Raw genomic sequence first — 27,630 nt, 5'->3', positions numbered from 1 at the left:
ATTGCTTAAGTAACAGCTTTAATTTATCTTCTATTCCACAAGTATCTATTTTCTAATAATTTTAGTTCACAGGTAGCATTATGACCAGCCTGACATCACTAACGCTTGGCCTGCAGAAGGGTGCTGTTGGTTTAGTTTGAGGAGGACGCGACTGCTTCTCCTCAGTTGGACCCACCCCTTGGTCAACGCTGTTACTATGGATTTAGCGTTGGCTGTTGAAGGGTTGTGTCCCTTTCTTAAACATTTGTGCCATGCTTTATTTTTTTTTTTCTTTTTACCCCTCACCAATCTGCTGGGGATATCTCCAGATAATTTCTAATTGAAAATAAGAAGAGAATGAAAACGAGGGGGGAGAGGCGGAAAAAAAAAAAAAAAAAAAAAAAAAAGATAAGAAAAAAAGAAAAATATCACCCCAGGCTCCACGCTGCCCACAAGCCCCGCCGCGCATGCGCAGCTTTCAGCCCGCTGCCCGGCGGCGCCCGCGCAGGCGTGCGGCCCCTCCCACCCGCGCTGCGCAGAGGGCTGGGCGCCGGCGGCCTGAGGGCGGTGCTGCCGCGCATGCGCGCTGCCCCGGCGCTCCTGAGGAGGCGGGGAGAGGACGATGGAGGCGCGCAGGGTCCGCCGGACCCGCTCACTGCCCGGGCGCAGTCGCGGCCGCCGCCACCACCGCCACCACCACCACCACCGCAGGGGGCGACGTGCCGGCCTCTGAGGGGGCAGGAGGCAGGGAACGCTCCGCCGGGTGAAGCGGTGGGGTGGGGGGAGCGGCCGGGGACGCGGTGAGTGTGGGGGGGTGCCGGGCTGTGGGAGGGCGGCAGCGCTGAGGGGAAGCGCCCGGAGAAGCCGGGACGGGCCTCCCGCTGAGGGAGTTCTCGGTGCGTGGGGTGTCCCTCCCTGTGGGGAGCTGCGCGGGGCAGCCCGGCCGAGGCCGCCTGGGGCTCCCGGCGCCAGAACCGCGGTGCCCACATCCCCGGCGGCGGGTCCCGCGGCCCGGCCCGGCGGCGGTGGGCTGCGCTGGGGAAAGGGCGGGGGAAAGTGGGGGGGAAAGTTCTGTTCGTCCCTACGGCGGCTGCAGGTAAACGCCTGCCAACCCTGGAGGACTCCCCGGCGGCAGCTTCCTGTGGCTCCGCTGTCGGAACGTGAGCGCGAAGGAGCCCTGAGGTCGCGTACTGTCCCGAGCAGATAACAAGTAAAACCACCGAATAATTTTGATCTGGATCTCCTGGTCGCACATCGAGTGTGTGCGATCCACCTCCCTGTTTGTTTGTTTTAACATCCACGTTTCTGACCGAAGGCACGGTGATGAGTTTTAGGTTATTAATACCTGTGCCGTGGTGGTGTAGGTGAGTGTGGCGATGTTTCCGAAGCAGAAGGGTTAACACACGGACTTGTTTTCCCTGGGTATTTAACACGTGATAGTCATACTATCTGTTTTTTAGTAGAAACAGCACTTGAGTATCTAATAAAAAAACATGTTAGCAAAAGTCAACTGCTGTCAGAACGCTGAATTTCAGTATGAGATATTATCTTGGTTTTCTTTTCCTCAGGCACACTAGAATATGAATTTCTAGACTAAACTAAAAAATAGGTTTTGTCTATCTGGTACAGTTGTTCCTTCTTTTTGGGGTGAGAGGGGGTTTAGTACCTTAGGGATGGAGTCATGTGCATGGGGAGTCATTTGCACTCCATTGGAACGAAATACAATAATTAAAAAAAACCTTTTTCAGAGAATTAAATGATAAATCAAACAGTGATCTGTAGCGATGGAGCAAGTGGTGCCCTTTTTGGGTATAACGTTGTCCTCATGCCCTAATACAACATTGATAAACAGACACAAAATGAGGAGTTTTGAATGGCTGATGCAATTTCTCAGAAATTAGTAGAAACGCTGTTGTCTTGAAGACATTTTATAAGTAGTGTATTGGGTCATGATGGACCTGTAGTCCCCTAATCATAATTTAGGGCAATGTGTTTGACAGGAAAAATTTGTTACAAAATAACAGCTTACAAGCATGCTTATTAAATACAAAAAATTTAAATCATTTGATGATTTGCAGCCTCATGCTCCTTGCACAGCTGCTTGCATCGAAAGATGCTATTTCTTTCTATGCTACTTTGTGCAATTTGTAGAGAGGATGGCTTTTTACAATGTGAGCTCACGTAACTTATTTGGTCATCTGGATGTGGACTACATATATACGAATGTTCAGTAGAACTGATTCTGACTTCCCCTGTAACCAGGGCTCTTGCAGTTGACCAGGAGTGTGATTCCTCAGTAACAGCTGAACAGCGTAGTAAAGCTTTGGGGATGTTCTGGTGGTGTATCCTTCTGTATATAAGGATAGTTTGATGAAAGGTCTGTGAAGTTTTGGTTCATGGGAGCATTCATTTGTAGTGACAGAGAAGTTGAAGATGGGAAGCTGCAGTAAAAGGTTGGATACATATAAGAGGTGACTCAACTGGCTACTTCGTTTCACCATTACAAAAATTTAATAATAAATATTAACACTTTTTCAGTTTTCCTTCATTCTGTAATGCTGAACATCTAAATACTTTTATTGACTTTTTTTTTTTTTTGAATTTTGGACACAATTTAGACCAGAGCAGCCTTTTCGCTTGTTTGTAGACATGCTTAAAGTTTTTGGATACAATCCTGGAAGCTGTTCAGTGATAGTTTTGTCCTTATGTCAAGTCTGCTTATTTAATAAAGGTCTTGTGAGGTAATGTTAATTAAACAGTACATGGTGTAAGCTGTAGTTAAAACATCCTGAATTGGAAAGCATTACATGAAAGGAATATCAAGTTCTTTGGCTGTATTTAGTAGGCCTGTACACCATCTTCCAGTTTTGTCCTAATCTGATTTTCTTTACCAGCAGCATCTGTCAGATGAAAATACTTCAAAGTCACTAGGAAATACACTTTATTTACTGCTTACTATATAAATTATTGTTCTCTGCACCTCTTAGTTATGGGTGATGCTGTAGAATAGGATGCGTATGTATGAACTGTTAAGTTACAGGGAACAAATTCTCAGCAAACTACTTTCACAGATGTTGCATTTCCATATACTTCATTGTAATTTTTATTTTCCTAGGCCCAAATCAAGCTCTCAGTGTTCAGATAAAAAGGAATGAGGAGTAGATAACCTATGTCATGGGAAAGCAAAGGAAAATGATACACTGTTAACTATCTTGGCTTGTCAAATTTTTGTGTGTGCCCGTTTTGCAGTGCAGATTTTAAAGAAATACTTGCTTATAATTCTGAATTTTGAGAGTGGATGCATAGTGCAGATTATGGGTATGTGTATATATTTTTGAGAAATATGCTGTTTGGAATGGATAAGAGGAGACGAGAGACTGCATGCTACTGATTTTCACTCTCAATAATTTGAAATAGTTTAGCAGCAGTCCGTGTTGAGAACTAACTAATGATAAAGATAAAACCAACTATTTTGTATAATTTCCTAGGGTAATTCTGTGAGGAGAGGGTTTCTTTTGGAAATATTTGTTTTTTAACTTTGATAATAAAATACAGTTGCAGTGGAGGTTGGTATCTGCTTTTTCTCTTCTACTAGTTCCAGTGTATTTTTTTTCTTGTCTGGATTCTTCTTGAAGAGTTGATCTCCTCCATTGATGAATAACTATTTCCAGCATTCTTATTGGCTAATTATACAAAATGGAATGTGTTCTTGTATACTAAGGATTAACTTTGACTCACTATAATAGTTTTGGTTAATACTAGCTATGAGCATGGTACTCCATTGAAGATATAGTCAGATCTGTAGTTGCTTATAAATTGCAAAGATGGTAAAGTATCTGGGTATATAAAGATGCTGGAGAAGCCTGTTTGGACCTTATTAAATAGATATATCAGACACAAGAATGATTTCAGGTTATAAAGAGTAGTCCTTAGATTTAAAAGTAAAAAGGTATTAGTTGATTGATAGGCCTTTAAGTGCATTACAAGTGTGAGTAGCTACAAACAGATGGTAAATGAGTGTCTAGTTTTCTAAAATCTTTATGACTTTCTTAAAAATTATTTTAAAATCTATTGCATAAAGCCCTCTTTGTTGAACTCAATTTTAAGTTCTGATTTTTTTTTTCTGTATTTAATGAGGAAGACTTAATTCAGAATCTGGCTTGCATGGGGCAGCAGAGGGGAATCCATCGGAAATGCTTGTTCGAGACTATCTGGAATCTCTGAAGTAAAAATGGTGTGCTAGTTTAGATTATGATTTAAAGAGCAAACAATGTAAGAACTTTCCTCATGCACACACAGATGTTGAAAGACCCTTTGCGGTCAGAGATATATTGAATATCTCATTTTAAAGTCACTTATTTTCTGGAACTCACATATTTAAATTACTTGGTTTTGGTAGTTGGTTCAGAAACAACCAGCATGAGATGTATTCCTGAAGCTTGATGAAGTTGTGATAAAAGGTAATACAAATTAAAATCTATTAAAAATAATTTACGTTGTTTGAGTCAGATTTTGCAGTCTTAAAACAGTCTCTGTTTTACATAATCAGAGTAATTATGTCCATAAATCAACTAACTGGCACAAAACTTATATTGAGCTTAAATTTGTCAAAAAAAGGAGTTAAGTTTTTCTAATTTTAGTTATAAAAAATTTTGAATGTGTTGAAATTACGATTTCCCAAGTCATGGTCACAGATGATAATAAGCAGTGAGTAACCAACAACTAAACATTGATATCTTTACAAGTGCTGGATCTTAGAAATTAATAATGGATGACAGTAATTGTACCTCTTTGATGGTGTTCTCTTAGGCTAAGCGTACTCTACAGTAGGAGCAAAAGTATTTTCTAATTTGATTAGGTGGTGGTTCTGTATGATTTAGTAATGAGCCAGTGCTCATTCTAAAATTACAACTTTGTTTTCTTGATGCTTTTGTTATCTAAAAGTTGGGATGATGTGAAACATAAGACTTGTAAAATTGTGGAAACTGTTATCCTCTGGTAACTTTACAGCCAAATATCATTATTCTGTGATAATTTCTGGTATTTTCTAGAGCCACAGTCCATTTTAATGGTTACAATAATGTCATGGTCCATTCTATGCAGGATACAGTGGGGAGCACATCTGAAGTGATGAAACTGTTTTGGAGACATCTGCAATTTTTTAATGAACCCAACTTTTTCCATGTGTTGAAATCAACTGACTTGAGGAATGTACTGTTTCTCTGGACTACTTTATCTTAGATACTATTTGTTTATAGTTTAGTGTTTATTCTCACACTAAAAGTTGTTTTCTATTTATATTATGATAAGACTTCTACTTGTCTCAAACAATAATGAGAACTTATATGCGGGATTTCTAGTACTTTTGAGGAAGGATGGTTACTTAAATTTGGGGTTTTGGTTTGTTTTCTTTCTGCTTCTGCAAAATTGCTGTCTAGCCAGCTGTTTAATTTGTGCTGATTATTTGTGGAAGTGAAATACTTAACATTTGTCCTTATTTCATCTTGGGTTTTTTTGACCATTTTGTCACAAATGATTTAAGAACTTCGGTATTGTCCCCCAACTTGTTGTCTCTTCTCAGCTTGGTGTTAACTCCATTTTTGTGAAGAACTGAAGCTTATTAAGGTTATCTCTGCTGCATTATTTTTTTGCTCACTTTGACAGGTTTTTTTCTGTTACAGCTTAAGGTATTCTAGTTTTTATTTGTTCAATATATGTATCACCTAATAGGAAACTTTATAGTTTTTCATGAGTCTTGGTTCATTGGCAAATATTTATAGCTTTTCTTCTTCTTCAGTATCTAAAATAAATATATTTTATCCCATGTATAACTGGAGATGTGAATCTGTGATGGTCTTGAAACAACTTTGTTTTGAGTCTCTTCTAAATCTGGGAACATACGTGTCTTAATTCTGGTTGGTTTTCATTCCAGTGTCTTCTGATTACCTTGGAGAACTACTCAGTTGCCCAGATCATTTCAAGAACTGTTTATCAAAGTGTGTAAACTCTGTTTAGCACTTACTCTACTAGCTTTGCTAATACTGAGATTTTTCTTCTCTCTTCTCCCTATCCCCTTTCTCGTTTTTCTACAGAAATTGAATTTCTCTCTCACTGAGGTTCCTTCACTTACAATATGGAGATGAATCAAGAAAAACTGTGTACCAGTAAGGCTGATGTGAGCTCAGATTCTCCTTATCACTGCTCAACATGTCATGATGATGAGGAGTGGAGCAATACCAGCCGGGGACGAGCTAAGTCACGAAGTTTGTCTGCTTCACCAGCCCTAGGAAGCACCAAAGAATTCCGGTATGAATCTTGGTTCTTCCTATTGTTGCTACAGCTAAGAAAAATGAAAAAAAAAATGTATATAAAAAGTTATATAGATTTTAATTTTCACTCCTTTTTTTACATAACCTTAGTCTTGCAGCTGTGACAAATTATAATCAACAGAAATAAAAATAGTGTTTTGTGGTAATAAATAGTGAGGAAGATAATTAGTGAACCATCCTGTTGTGGTCCATGCAGTGTAAAGAACTTGATTTTCTGAAGTAGCCATGTAGGTGGTCATCTCTAAACTGATATTCTTGTAAAGAGGTTCTGGCTGCTTGTGAGGGCTGCCTTCTGTTTCAGTATTTCTTGGGATATCTTAAATTGTTTTTTGTAGATATTTCAGCAACATTCTATATGTGCATATACTGCTTCAGCAAGACAATTATGCCATTTAAATGCTGTCTGAAATGAGTATGTCAGAATCTGGATTCAGTAAAGTGCTGACATTTAGAAATGGCTATGTGAAATTAAATATATATATTTTTTTTTTTTTTGACTACACATAAAACCTCTATCTGTAGTGCCATTTATCAAAATTATTTCTTAGAAAGTTAATTAAGGAATTATGGGTATATTTCTAGCTAGAAGTTCTCAGAGTGTAAGATCTTAGAAGGTTATTGTTTATAAGCATATAAACACAAAATATTAATTTTCAAATTTGAGGAACCCATTGTGCCTAAGTACTTCCAGGGTTTTGGGGTAGATTCGTCATTTGAATACTACGATATTTGTCATACTTCAACCTAGCTTCAGAAGTTTTAAGTACCTTCCAGAAGTAAAATACAAATGCATCTATGAGCTATGTTAATTCATGGCTTCATAGTAGCTCAAGTCACAAGAAAGGAACAGTTTTGCACGTGTTTCCAGATGCTTAATTAGTAGGCAGAACTTTACCTCTTGCTCAACAAGTTGCTTTTGAGGTATTCTTAAAATGCACTTCAGAAGGTTATTAGTCCTAAAGGAAGGCAGGAAGTTCAAGGTGGGGGGTAAACTAAGAGCAGACCTGTAACCAGAATGGCATGGCAGTCAAAACAGGTATCTGCAGAGTTCATAATCTCAAAAAAAAAAAAAAAAAAAAAAAAAATCAATCAACAGTAGAGACACTCTGCAAATGTTTACAGATATTCTAGCTAGAGCTCTAGTGCTGTGTATTAAAAATCTGTATGAGTATTCGGGCTACATGGTAATGTGAGGCAGCACAAAGTAAGTTTGTGCTTGGAGATTGTTTCGCAGATGTGAAAAATGCCTATTTTTTATTTGAGCCAAATTTCTAATCTAGTTGCAAGGCTCTTGTCATGTGGACAGCTTGGACAGAACTTTTGATTTTGTGATCTTTGGACCCATTGTAAATATTGAACAGCGTGCTGTGGGTAGCAGTGTGTCTTGATCTTGTGGGAAGCATAGCAGAACTCTACCTTACATTGTGACCCTCTATATAAAAGCACGGACAGAATCATGGAGGAGGTTCTCAACAGATGATATTCTCGTCCAGAGTTACTGCTTTGCTGGTAGGAATGCTCTTGCAAGGCAGAGCATATATGGGTGAGGCTGAAGATCTCAGGGGGAAGCTTTATGGCGAGGGGAGGCATAATAAAAGCCTTTATCTGAAGAGGCTTGAAGGTTAGGAAAATACTTGCTTTGCATATGTAGTTCAAAAAGTCAGTGTGCTTTAATGCTTTTGGAAAATGTTCACAAAGGACCGTGGTCTGACTCTGCTGTTCCAGCTGCTGTGTTGTGTGTTGTAGTCAATACATAAGACTTTACGTTAAAAAGCATGCTGTAAAACTGATGTGTTTTCTGTTCTCCACTTTAAACCTTTAAGAATGCAGACTTCAGTCAACCTGTGTAAAGGAGCATGTGTATTATTATCTTCTAGCTAAATAACTACTTTTTAAAAAACTAGAAGTGATCTTTGTAGACCCTACCCATTATGGGTTTGAATTAGGGTTATTGTTTACGAGATTTTTTTCATTAAAAAGCTCTACATTAATTCACCGGCTGTTTTCAATTTAGTGCAAAATTGTCACAAGGCATTTTGCAGAGTGTCAGAAGGTGATCTCAGGCTTGCTGTGTAACATTTGGATTGAAGTAGTTGCCTATCTGCTTTGAACTGACAAGTGTATTTTCCTAAAAGATGTATAATTTCCAGTGCATTGCTGCTCATTCTCAGCAAAGACAGTCTTAATACAAACAACTTTAAATTCTGTTCACTCAAACATTTTACCTTCTATTGATTGAATAGTGCATATATTGAATACTAATAAAACCAAGTAATATCTCAATGAAAATGTGTACCAATTATTCATTAGAGCTTGCAGAGAAAGCCTTGTTTGAATGTCATGAAGGTCAGATGTGGATATTTATTGCCTCTTGTAGGAACAGAGTTTAGCCAATTACTGGGAGTGGCATGGAATAAAGACCTTTGAAAGAAGGCAAAAAAGACAGTTATTTGGGAGAAGCTTGAGTGGACCAATGGGTGGGAGGTGATGTTGCCTTTGTTTAACTATCTCGATTTCAAGTGTAATTGTTCACAAGTAGATAGAGACTGACCGACATACTGGTACATGCATGAATCTCTAATTATGTCAGTCCTTGTTAATTTTTCTGTTTTAATATAAATAAGATAAACTTTATAAAACACTTAGCAATAGTCTTATCTGACTGGATCAGTCATTCCTAGACTTACAAATGGAAAAAATTATTTGAAAAACAAGTATCGCTTCTGTGTGTTGGATGTAAGAAATTAAATACTTACTTTAATTGCTGGAATGCAAATCATATTTTATTAGACATGGAACAATTAAGGTGTTGCTGTTAATCCTTAATTATATCTTTTTAACTTGCCATGTGGTTTTGATTTTTATTAGATTTCTGAGGGATTTTTTTAGTCCTAAGAGTGAGTCATCGGGCTGGTCTGAGCTACTTCATAATATACATAATAGAGGGCAGTGCAGTGATGATTTGTTACTGCCAAGCAATAGGTTAGTTACCAGTTCCTGTGTTAATTGAATTAAGCACAGGAAAAACATATTTCCCCTTCTTTTTAATGGAATAATTCTAATAGCATTTGCATCGTGTTTCAACAGTTACATGACTTGAGTCAGGTTTTACTCCCATTTACAGATCTGCTGGAGAAAGTGGGAGGGAAGTAAGGCAGAACAGTTCTGACTTGCTCCAGATAATCTCATCCTAGAGCTAGGAGTATTCCTGTGTTCTAGGTGGGATTTAAGTTTGAGGATAAATGACATTTCAGAGCTCCTGTTTTTTGAAGACAAAGATCATAGTAGGTCTTATCAGATAAATAAATGGAAAAAGCATTTTTTTTCAACCTTTTCAAAACTAAGGCCTGCTACTGCAGATGCATATCTCCATATACCTTGGAATTGAAGCATTTGCATTTTATCAGTATAAGTGCAAAGATTTAAACAACAGAAGAAGTATTTAAGTGATCGGGATGTCATTACTGAGTTTTTACCATGGCAAAAAAATATGAAGGTGTTGCTTTGGTGTTGGAGATTTCATTGTAAATGCTTGTCAAGACTTGTACTAGGAAACTTAATTTATATAAATTAGTGTTCCTTACTGAGATCAAGTGCACTCATTAAGATCATCTGTGTGTACTTACACCAGATGTAATCATTCAGCATATATCCAGTTCTAAAATTGTGTGCTCTTAGATAACATGCAGTGCTTCAATACAGAAAATAAAGTGTTGTGGTTATTGTGTCTGCAGCGTTGAAGCTGATGTCACTTAGGAATTGATGCAGACCAGTCCTTCACACATAGTAATGACACACAACTAACAGTCATTGCAGGGTTTTTTGCTGAGAACATGGCCTGAAAACAACAGTTTGTTTTTGTTCATATGCTTAGTTGTTTGCTTGCTTGCTTTCAACAGAAATTAATGCATGCCAAAATATTACGGAAGAGAAAGTGCTTATACTGTATAAACAAAAGTCCTGCCTTACATGTTTAATTAATTGATTAGGCACACTTGTTAAGTGAAGGTTGTGAGACTACTGAATTGCATAACAAAAACTGAGCACTGCTGTTCTTTTGCTCAGCTAGTGTTATTATAGAGATATTTTCAGTTTGTTTTGAATGTTGCCACAAGTCTCACAATTGATAAATTTTTGGTGTGATTTAATAACTTCCTACACAATCTGAAATGTTCAGTTAACTACTACTCAAAGACCTGGTTGAGTACCTGAAATGTTAAATACTTGTTTATGCTATCATGTTGACTGTTATTTAGGATTACAACAAATTGAGGGGTTGAAAAATGTGTCCTTTAGGTATTTAAATGCCTCCTTAGGCTAGCTTAGAAAAAAAAATAAAATAAATAAAATATGAGGGAAAAAAAGATTAGAATTACATAGGTAATTCTGAAACTGGAATTACCTGTGCTTTGGTTCTTAAACATAGAAATGTTCCGTTTCACAGTAGTGAGACCTTGAAAACTGAATATGTTTTTATTATTAGGGACTTATCTATGTATTTTTTTGTCTCCGAGTCACACATGTACCGTTCTGTATTGTGTGCAGAAAAGTTGAGACAAAATAGAATCTTTGCGGGTTTGACATCAATTCATGGAAACAACTTGAGAAAACTTGCCCATATCATCTTTGGGGCTGTGATGCTTCCTTTGTGTGGAGTAAAATGAATACAAGAAGATTATGTGCCTTGTACTAATATTCAGGAAGTGATTACTCAGTATGTGGAGGGGATAAACTGAGTGAGGCTTCGATTAAAATTGCTTTCAAGGAGTAGGTACAGGAGTTAAGTTTTAGATTTGAAATGTGAGAGCTAATACACGTGAAATTACATTGGGTGGTCAGCCACGAATGTAGGCTTAAGATATGTACTTTGCCTTCTATTGCTTAATGCAGCTTTTTAAAAGAAGTGGCTTTGGTGGTTGGGGAGCTAATTATACCCACTTTGTCAGAACATTTCTTTTACTTATTGACTAATTTTATATGTATATATATTTAGGAGAACACGCTCCTTGCATGGACCATGCCCGGTGACCACATTTGGACCAAAGGCCTGTATGCTGCAAAATCCTAAAACGATTATGTAAGTACTTGTTAAATGAATGGTATTATGCTTATTCTGTGTAAAAGAAGCAAGTTTGCTTTTCCACTCTTCACCCCCTAATCAGCATTGTTTGTATTTTACCTGATAGTTAGAGATTTTCATCTTGCTTGGTTGCCAGCTTGGGGTCTGCATTGCCAAAATTGACCTACCATTTGTATCACACACTGACCATTTAAAAAGTCAGTCTGAGAGGAGAATGGACAGCACTGCTGAACTGTGTTCTCAAGTAAAACTCCATTAGATGTGCATTAGTTTGATTTGCACGTTGAAAAGTATAATACAGGTTTGAACCTCACTGTTGTTTTTTCTCCCAAGGGATGATAGGACATAATCGGTATTTCTCTGTATGGATTTACAGTGGTTTTGCTGGTTGGATTACTTCCTGCAGGGTAACAGACATAAAAGGAAATTAATTTCACTGATTTTACATTACTAATTCATGTGGAGTTCTTAGACCCATTATCTGCTACTGAAACCAATGGGAGTTTTTTCACAGCTCAGTATATCTATTTTGGAAAAAAAAATAAACAACCATTTCACATAAAAATATGACAGGGCATGCGAATAGTATTGCGTGCTGAAGTTTTGTTTAGACATGTTTTGCATAATCTGCAATCCATAGTTTGGTGTCAACAATGGCAACTATAATAGATGCTTTGCGACATAATTGACAGTAAACTCGCCATGTGTATTGAACACCCTTACAGCAATCTAATTGTGGAGAAGCAATTGGCAGCATTTTGTTTATTCCATCAACTTGAAATATGTAAAGAATGGTGTTTCTGAATGATAAAGGAACAGACATTTTTATGGACAGCACAAGGAAAGGAGGAGAAATCGTTCTGTGTGCTGTGAAATCCGAGGAAAGCCTTCTCCCTCTCTTGGTATTGTGTGTTTGAGCTTGAATTTTTTTATTTGATCTATGGCACTTTCAGTGTGTGAATATCATTAAGGCAACTTTACTTTCAGACTCTGCTGATAAATTTAATGTGAAAATAATGGTTGGTTTCTGCTTAGCAGACATATAAACATTTTAATTTTGTAGGCTGGGTGCTATACAAGTGTTTTTTATACCATGTGTTACATAATAAATGGTGTCTTGACTTGGTCAAGCAAGAAGTGTCAAGGTTCTGCAGATTAACCAAGTTAGTGATCCCTATTTTTGTCCCTTTAAAAAGTTTTATTTCATTGTTCTTTCAGTTAAATGTAAGGTATTTGAATTGTTTATTTTAGTATACCTTTATGTAAGTAGTAGTAGTCTTCCTCGGAACAGGTTGGTGGTATGCCAGCTTTTCCTACAAAGGTGTGGGGGAAATCTTGCAGTGTACTTACAGTAACTCGTAGCTTCCTCCTCCTCCTTCTGTCTGTTGTAAAGCCGGTGGCCGGGTGCGCTGCCGTCCATCTGCAAGCCCAGCTTGTGCTGTGCCTTCACCCACCGGGCTGTGGTCACTGTGCTCCGCCCCAGGGGCTGGGCCAGCGACCGACGATGTAGTGGTAGTGGCCAGATCTGTTGAGTACAGAGGCTGCGGGTGATACTACACGCGTGCTGCTTGCCAGGGCAAAGGCAGCTCATGCAGTGTTCAGTGTAGCTGGGGAGAGAAGGGTGCACTCAGGCAACTGAAGCAAAGGACCATCTGAAGACCAAATTGTAAATTACTTTTCTTACTAAACATAAAATTTTTGATGTGGCTTCTGAAATCAAGCAAAAACTTTTTGTTTGGATTCTTCTCTACAGTCAGCAATATTGTTAAACTTTCTTCACTGAAGATAATTTTTTTACAGAAAATTTTAGTTTTTATGTACAGGCATAAGTTAGTGTAGCTCTTGGTGTCTCTAAGTGCTAGTGTTGATGATAGTATTGAAAAACCTGCTTCTGAAGACTGTTATGTAAGATGACCAGATGAATGAAATGACTCCTGAGTGAAAAGAGAATCAGGTGCTTGTGTTGTTAAGAGGAGAGCTCAAATACCTGTTTTTAAACTCTTTCCTGAAATGGGATTTTTCTTATGAAATCTTGCCTCTGAAGATCTGTAATAAGCGTGTTATACAGGATTTTTCTGTAAACTCACAACTTTTTGTTGGGATTGATTGAAGTACTTAACTGAGGAAAAAAAATTTCGGAGGAAAATGTTTTCTGTTGAGATAGCAGTTTATTAATAAGTGATAAAAGCTGCAGCCTTTTTTTTTTTTTTCGGAGCTGTTGCATCTGCCTGACTCCTGAAAAGAAACATGAAGATCTTAAAGCATGTTATGAATAATCTTTCATTTAGTAGAACTACCTGGAATTGGTGAGTACAGCAGAAATAGGCAGACTGTATTTTGTTTAAATGAAGTTTGTATTATTTTCAAGTTGAAGTGAAAAGCAGTGCTGCAATCCTTAGTTCTTTGCCAGCTTTCATCTTAAAATGGTTTTGGGTAGTGGTTTCTCCAGGTGTATTTTTTACCTTTTAACACTGTTGAGATCTGAGGAATTTAATTTTATGAAATTAACTTCAGTATAGAAAACTCTTCCTTAGTCATCATTTGTGTTGGAAATAACATAATAAAACTTCAGCTTCAGTTCCTCTGCATCTGTTTGGCAGCAAGAAGCACATTAATGCAACTCTTCCGACTTTATTTTACTTTAATTTTCAGTTTAGCTATTGGTTGGTGAGTCAAGTCAGAGGAAACCTTCCAAATTCATAGTCAACTCATATTCTTGGCAGTATTTGAGACTGAGTATGGTCTCTTCAAAATCCCGTTACATCAAGCCAGGGGATTGTACTAGACTATCTCCAGAGGTGCCTTCCAACCTCCACTTTGCTGTTATTCCCTGACAGTGAAATACAACGAGATGAAGCACAGCATAACATTGAGAGCCTGTGTGTGATACTGAGTGCAACTGCATGTTTGTACTCTCCTGTGCTAGGTAATAATATTTAGAGGCAATGTTGTTTGTTAATAAAGTTAATTGGTATTAGATTACTTCAGTAAGCTACAGTTTCTGCTGTATTTGTATGTAGAATATAGGCATTTTGGAGAGGAAAACAAGCAGGTTATTCCACTTCCAGCATTGTCATCTATTTTATTTTAACTCTTGAAGTGCTAAATCCAAATCTTATTGTAAATTTGGCTTGTTCAGCATTTATACTAATCTGCTTTGCTTTATGGATTATACCTGCATCCTGTGGAAAAGGATGGGATGCTTGTAATATGCAAAATGCAACACTGAAATTATGTAGTTCAGAAGTAGATATAAGTGAAGAAGGAAAATATGGGCATTCCTAAATCAGCTACATGTATTATAGAGCAATATGAAGGTTCTGTTACTGAACTCTCTTGAAAGCCACAAAATTATTTGTGTACATATATTTAGTTCTTGAGGTTCTCAAGTCTTAGAATGCTATCCTGACAATAGGCAGACAGTAGTTTTAAAATACTTTGTAAAGTTAATATATATATGTTTTATTATTTTATTTTTAATTTTAAATAGTAGTTGTGCTCCTTTAAGCAGATAAACTTGATTTGCGATCAACACTAAAATAAAATTAATATATAGATTATAGTTTTGAAGACATTTGGCAGAAAAGTTACATATGCTTACATATCTGCAGTGTTTGCCTGGAATAGAAGTATACAGGCATCTGTTCCTGTTGAAGCCCTTTATTTTATGAGGCTTTATGATAGAAGAGTAAGAGCTGCAAATGCAGACTTCCCAGAATAGAGTTTATGTGCTATAGTTTTTTCATAGCTGTTAAGGCTTATCTTGAGGATTTAGTATAGATAACCACACGAATCTTAATTATTTGCCCTTCTCTTGGGGTAGTGCTGTTTAGTATAAGTAAAAAAGACTAGAATTTGTGTCTGCATCTACAGGCTTCACACCATGTTGGGAAAACCGACTGGATACTGGTATCAGTGAAAAAGCGCTGAAGGAAACATTGTTAAAAAAGAATATTTGAGTTGCAACTGTTGCACTGTTTTTTAAATTTACATCGACTTAAGCTGTTTGAGGTAGAGTATTGGATCTGAAAAAAGTTTATGCTGTAGCTTTTTCTGATTCTCTAATTGGATGGTTTTCCTTACTTTGAGTCAGCTTAAGAGGAGAAAGCACCAAGATAAGAGCACTAAGCATTACAGCTGGAAGCATCAGGGAAGATACCAGTTCAAGAACTTGACCCAAGAACTTTTGTAGTGCTTCTGTTAAAGTCCCAGTTTCCGTGTGTTAGTAGCGTGGTAGCAGCTACAGTATTGGACACTTGAACACTCTGTTACCGTCTTAATATAGTAAAGCATTGATTGTTTTTACTGGGGAAAAAGCATCCTTACGACACCAACTATGGTATCCTTCTTTCTGTTGTTCTAGGACTGCATGCAATTATAGTTAATTAAAGATATATTCTTAACATACCAGAATGTTGTCAAAGCAAAATATAGTAACGTTGTCTTTTTTTTTTTTTTTTTTTTTTTCTATTCTCTAGGCACATTCAGGATCCAGCAAGCCAGCGGTTGACGTGGAACAAACCTCCCAAGAGTGTCCTTGTTATTAAAAAGATACGTGATGCCAGTCTCCTGCAGCCTTTTAAAGAGCTTTGTGTGTATCTTACTGAGGTAATGAAATGTAAATTCCATTTTTTACCACAATTAAAAATTTTACATCTAAACTGTTTTCAGTTACTAATTCTGTTGAATGTGGAATGTGCAGAATCAATTGTGCAAACAAATCATTTTACCCATTGCCACTGGAAGTAGTAAAACTTGTTTCAGAGCTCAAGATCAGTACTTAAGTACTTTAAGTACAGAGTTTAAAAGAAAAAAATGAAGTCAAAACTTTCTTTCATTCTGTTTGCAATTCTAAGTTACAGAAAATGAGATGTAAAAAGCTTTAAGCCTTAAACAGCAGTGTTACTGTATCATGTAATCCATATTCCAAAGTTTAGTTTAATTTATCATATGATCTGTGCATGTTGCAAAATTCTCATTAAAACTAGACCACACATTAAAAATAAACCCCACAACCGACAGATGCAGACTACTTTTGTAAAATATTATTTATGTGATTTAAACTAGTGCAAATTATGGGGAGAGAGTTAAATATTTTGTCATTTGAAGAGGTTATTAACAACCCTATCTTACATCTCTTAAGGAAAACAATATGATAGTGTATGTAGAAAAAAAAGTATTGGAAGACCCCGCAATAGCTAATGATGATAATTTTGGACCAGTGAAGAAGAAATTTTGCACCTTCAGAGAAGGTATGGTAATGATTTCCTGGAAGTGAAGTTGAAGTATATTGCTTATTTGTCTTGGTGTTTCCTTAATTGTTGGGTCAAGTTTGTAAAACTATTGTGTCTTTTGCAAACAGCTGTTGATACATCTTAGTTGTGGTTTTTTATATTTGTGAGTCAATGTTGGCATGCTGCACTTAGTTGTTGTTAGGAAATTAAGACTGTTGATACAACTGAATTAAAACCTTTTGGTTCAATGTTGCTTCTAGATTATGATGATATCTCCAATCAGATAGACTTTATCATATGCCTGGGAGGAGATGGGACCTTACTTTATGCTTCTTCGCTTTTCCAGGTTGGTCTTTATGGGAAATAGACTTAATGAGCCATTTTCTTTTTGAAGTATTTGAAGGTGGTTGTTTGTTTTTTATTTTCTTCCCCTATGTTATTGAGGACAGCATTTGTCCTTTGTTTATTCCGTTCTTTTTTTTTTTCTAATAAAGCCTGGTTTACCCTATACTTTCTGAAAATAATGTGTGTAATGTGTTGTTTTTATTATGCACAGTTGAAGTTACATCAATAGTCAAAATATTTACAGGCAATTAGTTGAAGTGTGAATTGCTTTTATTCAGTAGCTTTTAAATTCTTTTCTTTATTGATAGGGTAGTGTACCTCCAGTTATGGCTTTTCATCTGGGATCCCTTGGATTTCTTACTCCATTTAATTTTGAGAATTTTCAGTCCCAAGTCACTCAGGTTATAGAAGGTAAATTTAAGGGGACAAGGTGTGGTGTTTCTTTTTGTTACATTTTCTGTAGCTTTTTCAGAGATCAGTAAATTTTCTTAACCAACTCATTTAGGTTGTCCCATAAAATTGAGTCACAAAAATGTATGCTAAACTTAACAAAAGTATTGATCCATTCAGTGATGCTTTCCGTACTATTCTGTAAAGAAAAATGGCTAAGAAATAACTTTGTCCTGTGTGGAGTAAACAAGAGATGATGCAGAATTTATTTTAAATGACAGATAAACATATAAATAAGAGTGTAGCTCTGAAGTCTGTGGTAGTCTGTTTCTCTAAGTAGTGCAGTGCTTAAATACTGAGAAGTCAGACAACCAAAATATGGGAGGAAAGAAATACTTTGTTTTCTCAGTATGAGGTATTTTAAGTTGCATCCAAAGTAAATTCCTGAAAAGATGTATGAAATTCTCATGTTGCTAGAATGTTGTCTTTTAATAGGTGTTTCTAATGCACTGATTTTTTTAAGTTTAGCTTTTGTCTTAGTGAAGATCACATGAGCCTAATAGGTTTTTCTAATCTTTATCTTGTCCATATAAAACTTAAATTTTCTTTCTACATCGTAAGGAAAGAGAGGAAGGACTGGATTCAATTTCTGTTTTAATTTTGCTCATTACTACTAAAAATGAGTTTTGAGCTTTAACCAAATGTAGACAATTATCTTGTGAATGATATTGGAAACATTGAAAGCATGGGCAATAGGTGGATGGCATTTCATACAGTTTGCTAGTCATTACAGGGTTTTGTTTAATATACTAACATATCATTTTTGTGTACTTTCTCCTGTATTTCACTTCTAGGCAATGCAGCGCTTGTTCTCCGAAGCAGGCTGAAGGTGAAAGTAGTAAAAGAGCACAGAGAGAAAATGACAGTACAGAATGGTATAGAAGAAAATGGAGTAGTGTCTACAAATACAGAGAAAGAAGTGGGCAAGCAAATTATGCAATATCAGGTCAGAGGGCAAAATAGGCAAAAGAACTGATATGCTGTTTGTAGATTGCTTTGGTCTTGTTTTATGGCAACTTCCCCCTTTTCATTAGTTTACTTACCTTACTCTGGTAGTGTGAGACAGATCCATATTGCTCTAATTCACAATATGTGCACTAAATAATGAGGAAGTGGTATACCTCATACTTTTTGCAATCATAAGTGCTAATACTGTATTGTAGTAATATTTTCATTCTATTTTGAAAACAAAGTAGTAGTTCTGAAATGGGATATACTGAAGATTTTTATAAGTGAAAACAGAAACCCTGCACATAGTTAGTAACCAGCTTCTGGAAATAATTCTTAACATCTAAAAACTTTGGTTGGGACTTGATAAGACAGAAGTTTAAAAAGAGTCTAATTTGGCAGGTACTATATCAGCACAAATTTTTCAAAGACCTGGAAAGCATGTTTTGGCTTGTCATTTATTACATTGCCAAGTCAGCACTGGCAGACTGGTGTAACATTTGATATCATGGCAGGTCCTAAATGAAGTTGTAGTGGATCGTGGTCCTTCTTCTTACCTTTCCAATGTAGATGTCTTTCTAGATGGACACCTGATAACAACAGTGCAAGGAGATGGTGAGTCTGCCTCTTGAGTTAAATTGCTTGCCAGTTCATGTGTAGACTGTTGCTATTTTACTGGAGGATTTTCTCACGTGGAAAAAAAAATCTCAAGCTTCAGTTCACTGGTGACAGAAAACTTTAGTGTGCAAAGAATAGGTACGTTTATTCATTGGTAACTGATGTGTTCCACAATAAAGCATTAAAGTGTTGTAAGCTTTGTTTATGGACTTGTGAAGGCAAGTGGCAGTTTCTTTGGGTATGATACGTTAGGGCTAAGGGCAAGAAACAGCTGAGAAAAAATTTGCTTGCATATCTGGAATTTGCTGAAGGCCTAAGATCTTGACTCCTGAAATAATGAAATATAGAAATTAATCTTTAAAGCTCTTACCCTAAAAAAAAAGAAAAAAAAAGTCACTGTTAGAAGGTTGTGTGACCCAAGATCTAGAAGTTTATGCAACTTACATGAAGCCATAGAACAAACATGATGTGCCGGGATTAGAAGACAGTTTCTGACTTCTTGTGTATTAGCCTGCAGTTCTCATATGAAATACAAGTTGATACATTCTCTGCTTCTTTTTCATAACAGTGCTATTTCTTAGTCGTCTTCCAAAATAACACATTGATTGTAATGCTTATGTAAGTGAAATTTTTGCTCCTTTCACAGGAGTCATTGTCTCCACGCCAACTGGTAGCACTGCATATGCAGCTGCAGCAGGAGCTTCTATGATTCATCCAAATGTTCCTGCAATAATGATCACCCCAATCTGCCCTCACTCATTGTCTTTCAGACCTATTGTTGTTCCTGCTGGAGTAGAACTCAAGGTTAGCTTCTGTTAAATTATTTCTCTTTCTAAGTTAAAAGCTTTTGTAATAACTATGTGAACCTGACAAAGCAAAAGAGGTTAGGAAATACTGTGTCTATCCTGGATTCTTTCATTTGTAGCAGGACCAGATCAAGTCTGGTTGAAGAATGCAACTTTGTTCAATATACCCACCAGTGGAATACTTTACACTGCTTCCTACTGGATTGCAGTTGTGTAACATTCTGCAAAATGGAAATGCATACATTTGCATTCTGACTAATAAAGTAAAAGAGGAGATTGATTGCATGTAAAAAAATATATGTATACGTACCAAACATGAAGTAAAGGTTTGGAATTTGGGTGCTATGTTACTGCACTGTTATTATGGACAGATTATGAATTTGAGTGCAACTGTAAAGTTGTGAAAAGTCAGTTCTGTACTTAGAGGGAGGATGGAGGAGGTGTTTGTTCTTTGCTCTTGAAAAATAGGTTTTGGACCTGAAGTTTAGTTCTTTTATTTTTTTCAGATTATGCTTTCCCCAGATGCCAGGAATACAGCATGGGTTTCATTTGATGGAAGGAAGAGACAGGAAATATGCCATGGAGACAGGTCAAGCCTTTATAAGTATAGAAAAATACTGATTCGTGCACTTTTCTCATTCTCTAACATCTGTCAGAAGGGTTGCTGGCAGTGAAGAAAAAAGCTTGTATAAATGCTAGCACCTCTTACAGCACAAACTGTGCTAAAAGTATTTAATTTCTAACTTGAGTTTTTTAGATCTTATGAAAGCAAGTGAAATGTTAAGACAAAGCATGTGAACGTTGCATGCTTGTTAAGGAAGATGGACCTATCTTTAGAAAATTCTGTAAATTTAACTTAAAGATAAGTCTTGGGAGTTTGAGAAGGTGTAAACCAACAGGAGTTGCATGTAAGCAGTGCCTCTGAATAAAGCCATATAGCTTAAATTGTGTTAACTTAGTGAATGGTTGTGGTCACCTGCGATGCTGTTGCCTTGAGTGAGCAGAATGCAGTCAGTGTGTGAAGCTTGCTCAGGTTTGACGTGTAAAATGTGGTGGCTTATCCTAATGGGAGGTGATTTTTGAGGCAGCTGTGTGGTATGTGACTGGTAGACTTGCTATTCAAGATGACTTCTTTTTTTTATTTGGTCCCTACAAGTTGCCAGGAAGGAAAATGTATATCTGGCATGACACGCCATCTTGACCTGTTTGTATTTCCTCTGAGATTGAAAGATCTATAGAATAGATCAGGAGATTAGTAAGGATTCAAACATGAGCTTTGTCCCTTTGTTAGGTGCTAGACTCCTTAGTGCTGTTGCTTGTAGTTGAAACTTAAAGGCCAAGGTGGTGACCTACACTTTGCTTTGTCCCTGTGTTGTTGATGTGAAGACCAGCAAAAGACTGCAGGATGTCATAGAGTGGGTTCAGTATTCTCACTGTGTCAAAGAATGCTGTCCACAGTGCATCTGTTAAGTTTTAAGCCCTGTGTTCACTCTGTTTAGATGAGCCTGCAGGCTTGGTTATTGCTCGATTATGGAAAACTCACTGTTTTACCAAATTGGCTGGATATAGCACCATGTTAGCTAGTGACTAGAAGATAATTTAAAAAAAAAAATTGCTATTCATTGCCCTTGACTGACTGGGGTATTCCTGTGTTGTTGCAGTATTAGCATCACTACCTCTTGCTATCCCCTTCCTTCGATCTGTTTCCGAGATCCTGTGAGCGACTGGTTTGAAAGCTTGGCTGAGTGTTTACACTGGAATGTTCGGAAGAAGCAAAATAACTTTGCTGTTGAAGAAGAAGAATTTTGAGTGTCTACATCTAACAGGACTCATGGGAATGGGAAGTGGCAGTATCCCTTCTATATGCTTGGATATATAAGTTTCTGGGTAACAAGTGTGGTCACCATCTCAGATATATATATATATATATATATATATATATATATATATATATATATATATATATAGTGATTATAGTTTATATCTGTCTGATCTGCTGATGGTGGGAAATTATTGTGCTATTTCTTGTCCACCAAGAGTAGGAATGGAAGAAATTAGGCTCTGATTGTTGTAATCGTGAATTTCCTTCAAATGAGCAATCTGAAAATTGATTATTTTTGATTGGTATTGACAACTGCCTCTGTAGATTTTATTGTAACCTATAACTTACCAATAACACGGTAAGCTGAATGTAGATATATAATAGAAAAATGGCATTAATATATTTTGTTTAATTTTGTAAATTTGTAATTCCATATAAGACTGCTATGCATATGAAGGCTCTAAGAAATTTTCTTAAAAAAAAAAAGCTCCTCTCTATTAGCTTAAATACGTCTTGCCCAGAACAGCTCCCCATCAAGGCAGTGCTTAAAATACTTTCTCCTTACTTTTGAATGTGACACACTGTGAAGAAATGCCCATGAAGAATGGTTTTTTTATTAATAGATGGAACTAGTAAAAAGAAGTGTGTGTGTATATATATCTATATATCTATATATATCTATATATATCTATTTTATGCCCATTTGAACAGTGTTTGACTCTTGGCTGTCATCACTGTGTAAATATCCACAAATAGCATGGATGAGCATTAGCATCAACTTAGCTGGTTATTACAGTGATTGCCATTTTTGTAGCTGAGCTAGTTTATAGCTCTGCAGTTCCTATTGGTGGGAATCACCAATGTGTTGGTTTTTCTTACTATTTTTGTTTGATTATCTGGAGTAAATGGTAGCATTAGAGACTATAAAGTAAAACAAAAAATTCTTCAGTTGTTCAAGAAGAATCTGGACCTCAATTACTACTATATTTTCTAGTTCCACTAATGTCTTGAAGAAAAGAATCTCCTATACTGGGCCCTGAATGCCCTCAACTTCCATAGATACCTTCCAATCTTGGTGCTGAGTAATACAGGAAGGGGTACTGCATTTGTAGGCTGATAAGTGAGAGGACACATTCCCAGTAGAGTAGCAATGGTGCCTTCAGCACACTCAAGATATTCTAAGTCTTGTATTTACTTTTTTAAGATGCTTTCAAATGTTTCTAACTTCTCTATGTACATATTTTATTGTGTGTGCTTTTATGAAAGAAAAAGAAAAAAACAACAAAAAAATTAGTTGGGAAAAAAGGGTTTGTACTGTGCTTTAACTGACAAACCCAAGTATAATGTTTACATTTATGTTCTCTGTGGTGCAGTCTCATGATCATACTATCCAAACTTTAGCATTTTCAAAGTCTTGCTGCATTGCTCATTAAAGGAATGGACATTATCTGTTAAAATTAAGCCTATGGCATAATATTGTGGATGAATTAATTTACTGATTAAGGTGGGATTTCCTTGAAAGTGGAGTGAGAACCTCTGTTGAACTTTTCATGATTGTCTTATGTTGTTTATGTGGTCCAAAGTGGTAATGGGAAATGTATTAATTTCCGAACTCTGCCTAACCTGCTGTCCTCTGATTTAAATAACGTCTTTTCCATTTTGGATGCTGCCCTAGTCTGTCTAATTTTATTAAATCCAGGTGAGAGCACTTTTTCATAAAAGAGAAGCAAACTCTTGATTAATGATAAAAATCATAATGAAAATGTGTTAATATAAATTGTTTGTAAATTTTGTAAAATAGAATATGGGTTTGATTTGGTCTAAATAGATGACTTGTGGTACCTTGGAGAATATCCAGATAGCTTTTGGGATTTATCTTTCACTTGAATCTGCAGTAATTGTTTTATCACTGTTTTAAAGCTGCTTACGGGTTTCTTAGGTGGAGTATTCAGTTATTTAATAACTGTTTACTTTTTGAACTATAGAAGTGTCAGACTTTTTGCTTTGAAACTATTTTATTTAAACATGCAATAATTGAGAAAAGGAACAGGGTATATTGGCTATATAAATGTATTGTTAAGTGGGAAACAAGCAGAATACTAGGCATGCTAGGAAGTGGAAATCATTTTGCGACGGTGTGGTGAAATGATTAATGAGCCTTATCTAGTAATTTTTTTTAAAGATAAAACTATATTCAGCACTTTTTATTTATGCTTTTTATAGTAGTAAAGCTATTGTTGACTAAATTGCCGAACTTCAATTTTCACAGTGCATAGTTCATGAAGTCTGTACTCAAAATTTACTTAACTACTTTCTCTAGATTAGATCTAGATTAGGAGTTGTTTTATAATTTATCACGTACTGCAATTACATTACTGGCTTTGAGGCTTCTGCAGTTTTGCTTGTACAACTAATCCCACTTGATAACAATCTTATTTGGATCACTGGTCAGCCAAGTAGAGTGCTGTGGTCACTGACTAAAGGAAAGAAAGTCACATGATGACTTTAGTCTTTGCTTTTTCTTCAAAAAGCTGCGTTGATAATTGTACTAGCTGCTTTATATCAAAACACAACCCAAATTGTGTTAATACATTACAAATTTATCTTAACTGTACAAAGTCCCTTTTCAAGGCCTTTAATCCATAAACCAGCAATCCACAAGCAGGCTGGTGAGGTTTAAACAGCACTCAAGTTTTGTGTATTTAACTGCTTAAAGTGTGGGTAACTTCTGTTCAAACCACAGCTAACCAGAAAAAAGCTGTCATGCAGACTTGGTTATATTGGCAATAAAAGCTCATTTTGCTGATGTAGCTTACTCAAGGTAACTTGTTTAAACTATACAATAGGTTTTTGCTGATTAAGGGCAGTGTTTCTAATATAAGGGTTTGTAAATGTCACTACCTGCAAATCCTTTCCAGTCTACAAAGGGCCAAAATGGAAGCTTGAAAATTAATTTTTTTTTTTTTTAAAAGTTATTCTCTAGTAGAGAGTTTAAGAAGTTACTAACAACTGATGTAGTATGGAATAAAGCAGTGTACTGAATTTTTAAAAGAGGAAAAATCCTGTTACATATTGTTAATGCTTTGAAAACTTGTTTTAAATATTGTTGAAAAATATTTTTCAATTCTTTCAATAAAATCTTTTTGTAAAGTTGGATTTGTAAAGCAGCACTTTGACTGTTGAGAATATAAAATTAGGTATACACAATTACTTGTTTGGAAGGCAAAAGTCCAGTGTGGGTTTTTGATACATTGCCTCATGGGACAGTAGCATGTTTTCTAGAAATACACCTAAGGCTTTTTTGAATGTGTATGTCAATACCAGTCTTTTCTCAAAAATTTCAAAATAAAAGCTGGATTTGCTGTGCGAGTTCAAAGAAATCTTTGGTACAACTAGTTAGGCCACATTAACTACGTTTTTGAAGGCCCAATAGTAGAAAAATGAGGAAAAAAGAAATACATAAGGGCAGTAATCTGAGGAAATCTCAGATAGTTTGGATACCTAGTAAATTTAAAACTGAAAATGTAGTTTAAACGCCCATTCTATCCTTGCCTTTGCATGTTGTGACCAAGTTCTTAATCTGTACCCTATTCCAGCAGTTCCTGCAGGTCAAATGATTGAGAAAAGTGAAGTAGTACCTTATGTAGATAATACAGCTGCTTTTAGACGGAGTTCATTTGCTTTACAAGGTACCTTAGAAAGAATTTTCCATCTTCTCAGGCCTGGCTAGTGCTGTCCACGGCCAAACCAGTAACCCACCATTTCTGTGCCAGTGGCACACTTGCCTCTGCAGAAAGAAGGGAAATAGCACTGCCAACGACTGGACCCTCATTTTACAGATGGCTCTTTTGGGGTAGTCTGTATGCAATTTGCTAGTCCTGTCTTGCCAGAGTGAAAGCTTCCTACTGTTTTCAGTTTAAACGGCCCAGTTCTGGCATTGAGAGCTGTAATCACCACAGTTTGTTGAACCAGCAAAAAGTACTCTCCTCCCCCACAGAGTCTTTCACAGTGGAGATATCAGAGATTTTGGCACAAAATCAGTTCAGCTGCACTGATTTGAAAAATGTCTGCATTGATTTATCCTGGGTTTTTAACAGTTAGCAGAATTTAAAGTATCTCAAAATAGGAAGATTTGCCTATAAACCTGCGTGAAGCTTGAGGCCATCTTTTGCTAGTTTTACCCTGCCCTGTGTCACACGATAAGATGAAATGGGTGTTGGTGCAAACACATAGTTTAATCTAGATCGTTCACATAGGCATAGCGTGGCAGTATGGATTACAGCCTTCTCAGGAAGTACTGAAAAATCTCATGCTGGATGTGAAGGTCAGCACAGCTTGTATCTGTTGCTGCTGTTCCCTGAAATACTAAATATAATCTGGGTTTCCCTTTTTTGTGCAGCAGTCCTACTTCTTGCTGACAGTGTCATGCTCCTTGTGCAACTGCAAGATCAGTTACTGCTTTACTAATGAAAGGAGTGGTAGAGAAGCATATAGCATTTACAGCAGTGGTAACAGTGGTATTAGGATTTGTTTCATAAAAACATGATTATATTCTAAAGACAATTTGAACTAGCCATACCAATTAATGACTTGCTACTGTGGGGCGTGGGGTTACAAGGCCTAAATGTTCTTCCTTACTTTGTCAAATTGTCTTTCTGTGCTGTGTTCTTTTAACTTTTCTGGAATCCAGATTAGTATCAGCTGTTGCGCATGTGCACAGCAGCTTGAAGCTTTTCTAAGGGAAGTTATGAGCACAAAGGGGGAATAAGAGTTTGGTCTCATGTATTGTTCTCAAACAGAAAAGCAGGAAACTATACCCAGAGAAATGTAATTAAAGCTACCAATACTTTGTAGTGATGGGAAAATAGCAAGCTGATTCATTTTTTTAGTTATGCACAATGAAAAACTAAACACAAGGGCTTGACCAAAGTACAGGTAGAAGGTGATTGTGCAAAATTGAAGCATAGGAGTGGTTTGAACTTTTTCTTCCTGTTGGGTGGACTTATTTTACTGCATATGAAAAGTAGCCCTTCTACATACTGTTTTTGAGAGATTTCTCATATAGCATGGAAAAGAAGGGGAGATGTTTGTGTATTTATCAGGTATTATGTAAAGAATTTGTGAAAATTACCTAAAACTGAAATCCCCTTTTGCGTACCGTTTTGGGTAAAATTTGCTAAATGCTTTTGACAGGGGAAGTTATTGATAACATGTAAAGCAGCAGCTTCCATCTGTTTGGTATAGTGTAATTTGTTCCCATCATTTTCCTCTTTTATTGGTGAATGCCAATAAAAAATGTGATGAATGATTTTGAATTTATCCAAAGTTAACTTTGGATTTAGCTGGATTGATCTCCTGCTTTAATAATAGAAAAAGTGAAGTTGTTTGTCTGAACCAGTGTTGGTTTAGTGATGTCTACATCCAGGATTTGAGTGGCTGGGCAAAAAATGAAGTGCTTCAGTTTAGAGTAGGCCAAAGATACTGTCTGTGTATCAGGACAGGATTGTGTATTGGGAAACTTTCACAGATTCAGCCTAGTAGCTCTTATCTACACAAGTAGTAACTTCAAGAGCTTGTGAAAAAGAACAGGCAGATTTCAACAGGAACTGAACAAGACCTTATGCAGGAATAAGAACACTTTTATGTGAATCTATGAAGGTTAATTCTCCAAGGCATAATAATACATTTCTGCTTTTGGAGAGATAAATGTTTGAATGTAATCACAACTTTTTTTCCTTTTTTCCTTCTAATGTTTCTGCCATCTCCGTGCCATGAAGATACAAGGAGCATAGCACAAGCCTACTTTCTTCCGCTAATTTTGATCAAGTACAGGCCTACTGCAAGATCGAAGTCTTCCCTTAATGGACTTGCTCTAAGCAAGACCTGCTGCATGTTTGCTGGTTTTAGAAAAGGATTGAATATGCTTAATTGTGTTCCTCCATTTCAGCAACAATTCATAGTCACATTTTGACTTGTGCAGTGAAGTTACAGTCATCAGCTGGTACTCTCGTGCTTTCTC

General features: G+C 36.7%; 1 protein-coding gene across 3 annotated transcripts; it reads left to right on the top strand.

Annotated features, from left to right (window-relative positions):
- The first annotated feature begins 560 nt into the window (after positions 1 to 560).
- On the top strand, positions 561 to 21,735 carry NADK (NAD kinase). Of its 3 annotated transcripts, XM_042794425.1 has the most exons (12): positions 563 to 779; positions 6,072 to 6,285; positions 11,302 to 11,385; positions 15,867 to 15,996; positions 16,532 to 16,640; positions 16,883 to 16,968; positions 17,276 to 17,378; positions 18,212 to 18,363; positions 18,881 to 18,980; positions 19,630 to 19,787; positions 20,296 to 20,378; positions 21,451 to 21,735. In XM_042794425.1, exons 2-12 carry the CDS (start codon positions 6,113 to 6,115, stop codon positions 21,596 to 21,598), a joined length of 1,326 nt encoding a protein of 441 aa, XP_042650359.1. In that variant the 5' UTR covers positions 563 to 779; positions 6,072 to 6,112; the 3' UTR covers positions 21,599 to 21,735. The 3 variants fall into 3 exon arrangements, with proteins under 3 accessions (XP_042650360.1, XP_042650359.1, XP_032863539.1); XM_042794426.1 differs by lacking the exon at positions 20,296 to 20,378 and having other exon boundaries at positions 561 to 779; positions 21,451 to 21,540; XM_033007648.2 differs by lacking the exons at positions 563 to 779; positions 6,072 to 6,285; positions 11,302 to 11,385 and adding an exon at positions 12,936 to 13,694.
- The last annotated feature ends 5,895 nt before the right edge of the window (positions 21,736 to 27,630 follow it).

The sequence above is a fragment of the Tyto alba genome, unplaced genomic scaffold (genome assembly GCF_018691265.1).
Source record: "Tyto alba isolate M040663 unplaced genomic scaffold, T.alba_DEE_v4.0 Super-Scaffold_20000042, whole genome shotgun sequence".
NCBI classification, from domain to species: Eukaryota; Metazoa; Chordata; class Aves; order Strigiformes; family Tytonidae; genus Tyto; species Tyto alba.
Note: the sequence above shows the minus strand (reverse complement) of the source record. Positions and strands in the feature narration are given on the sequence as shown.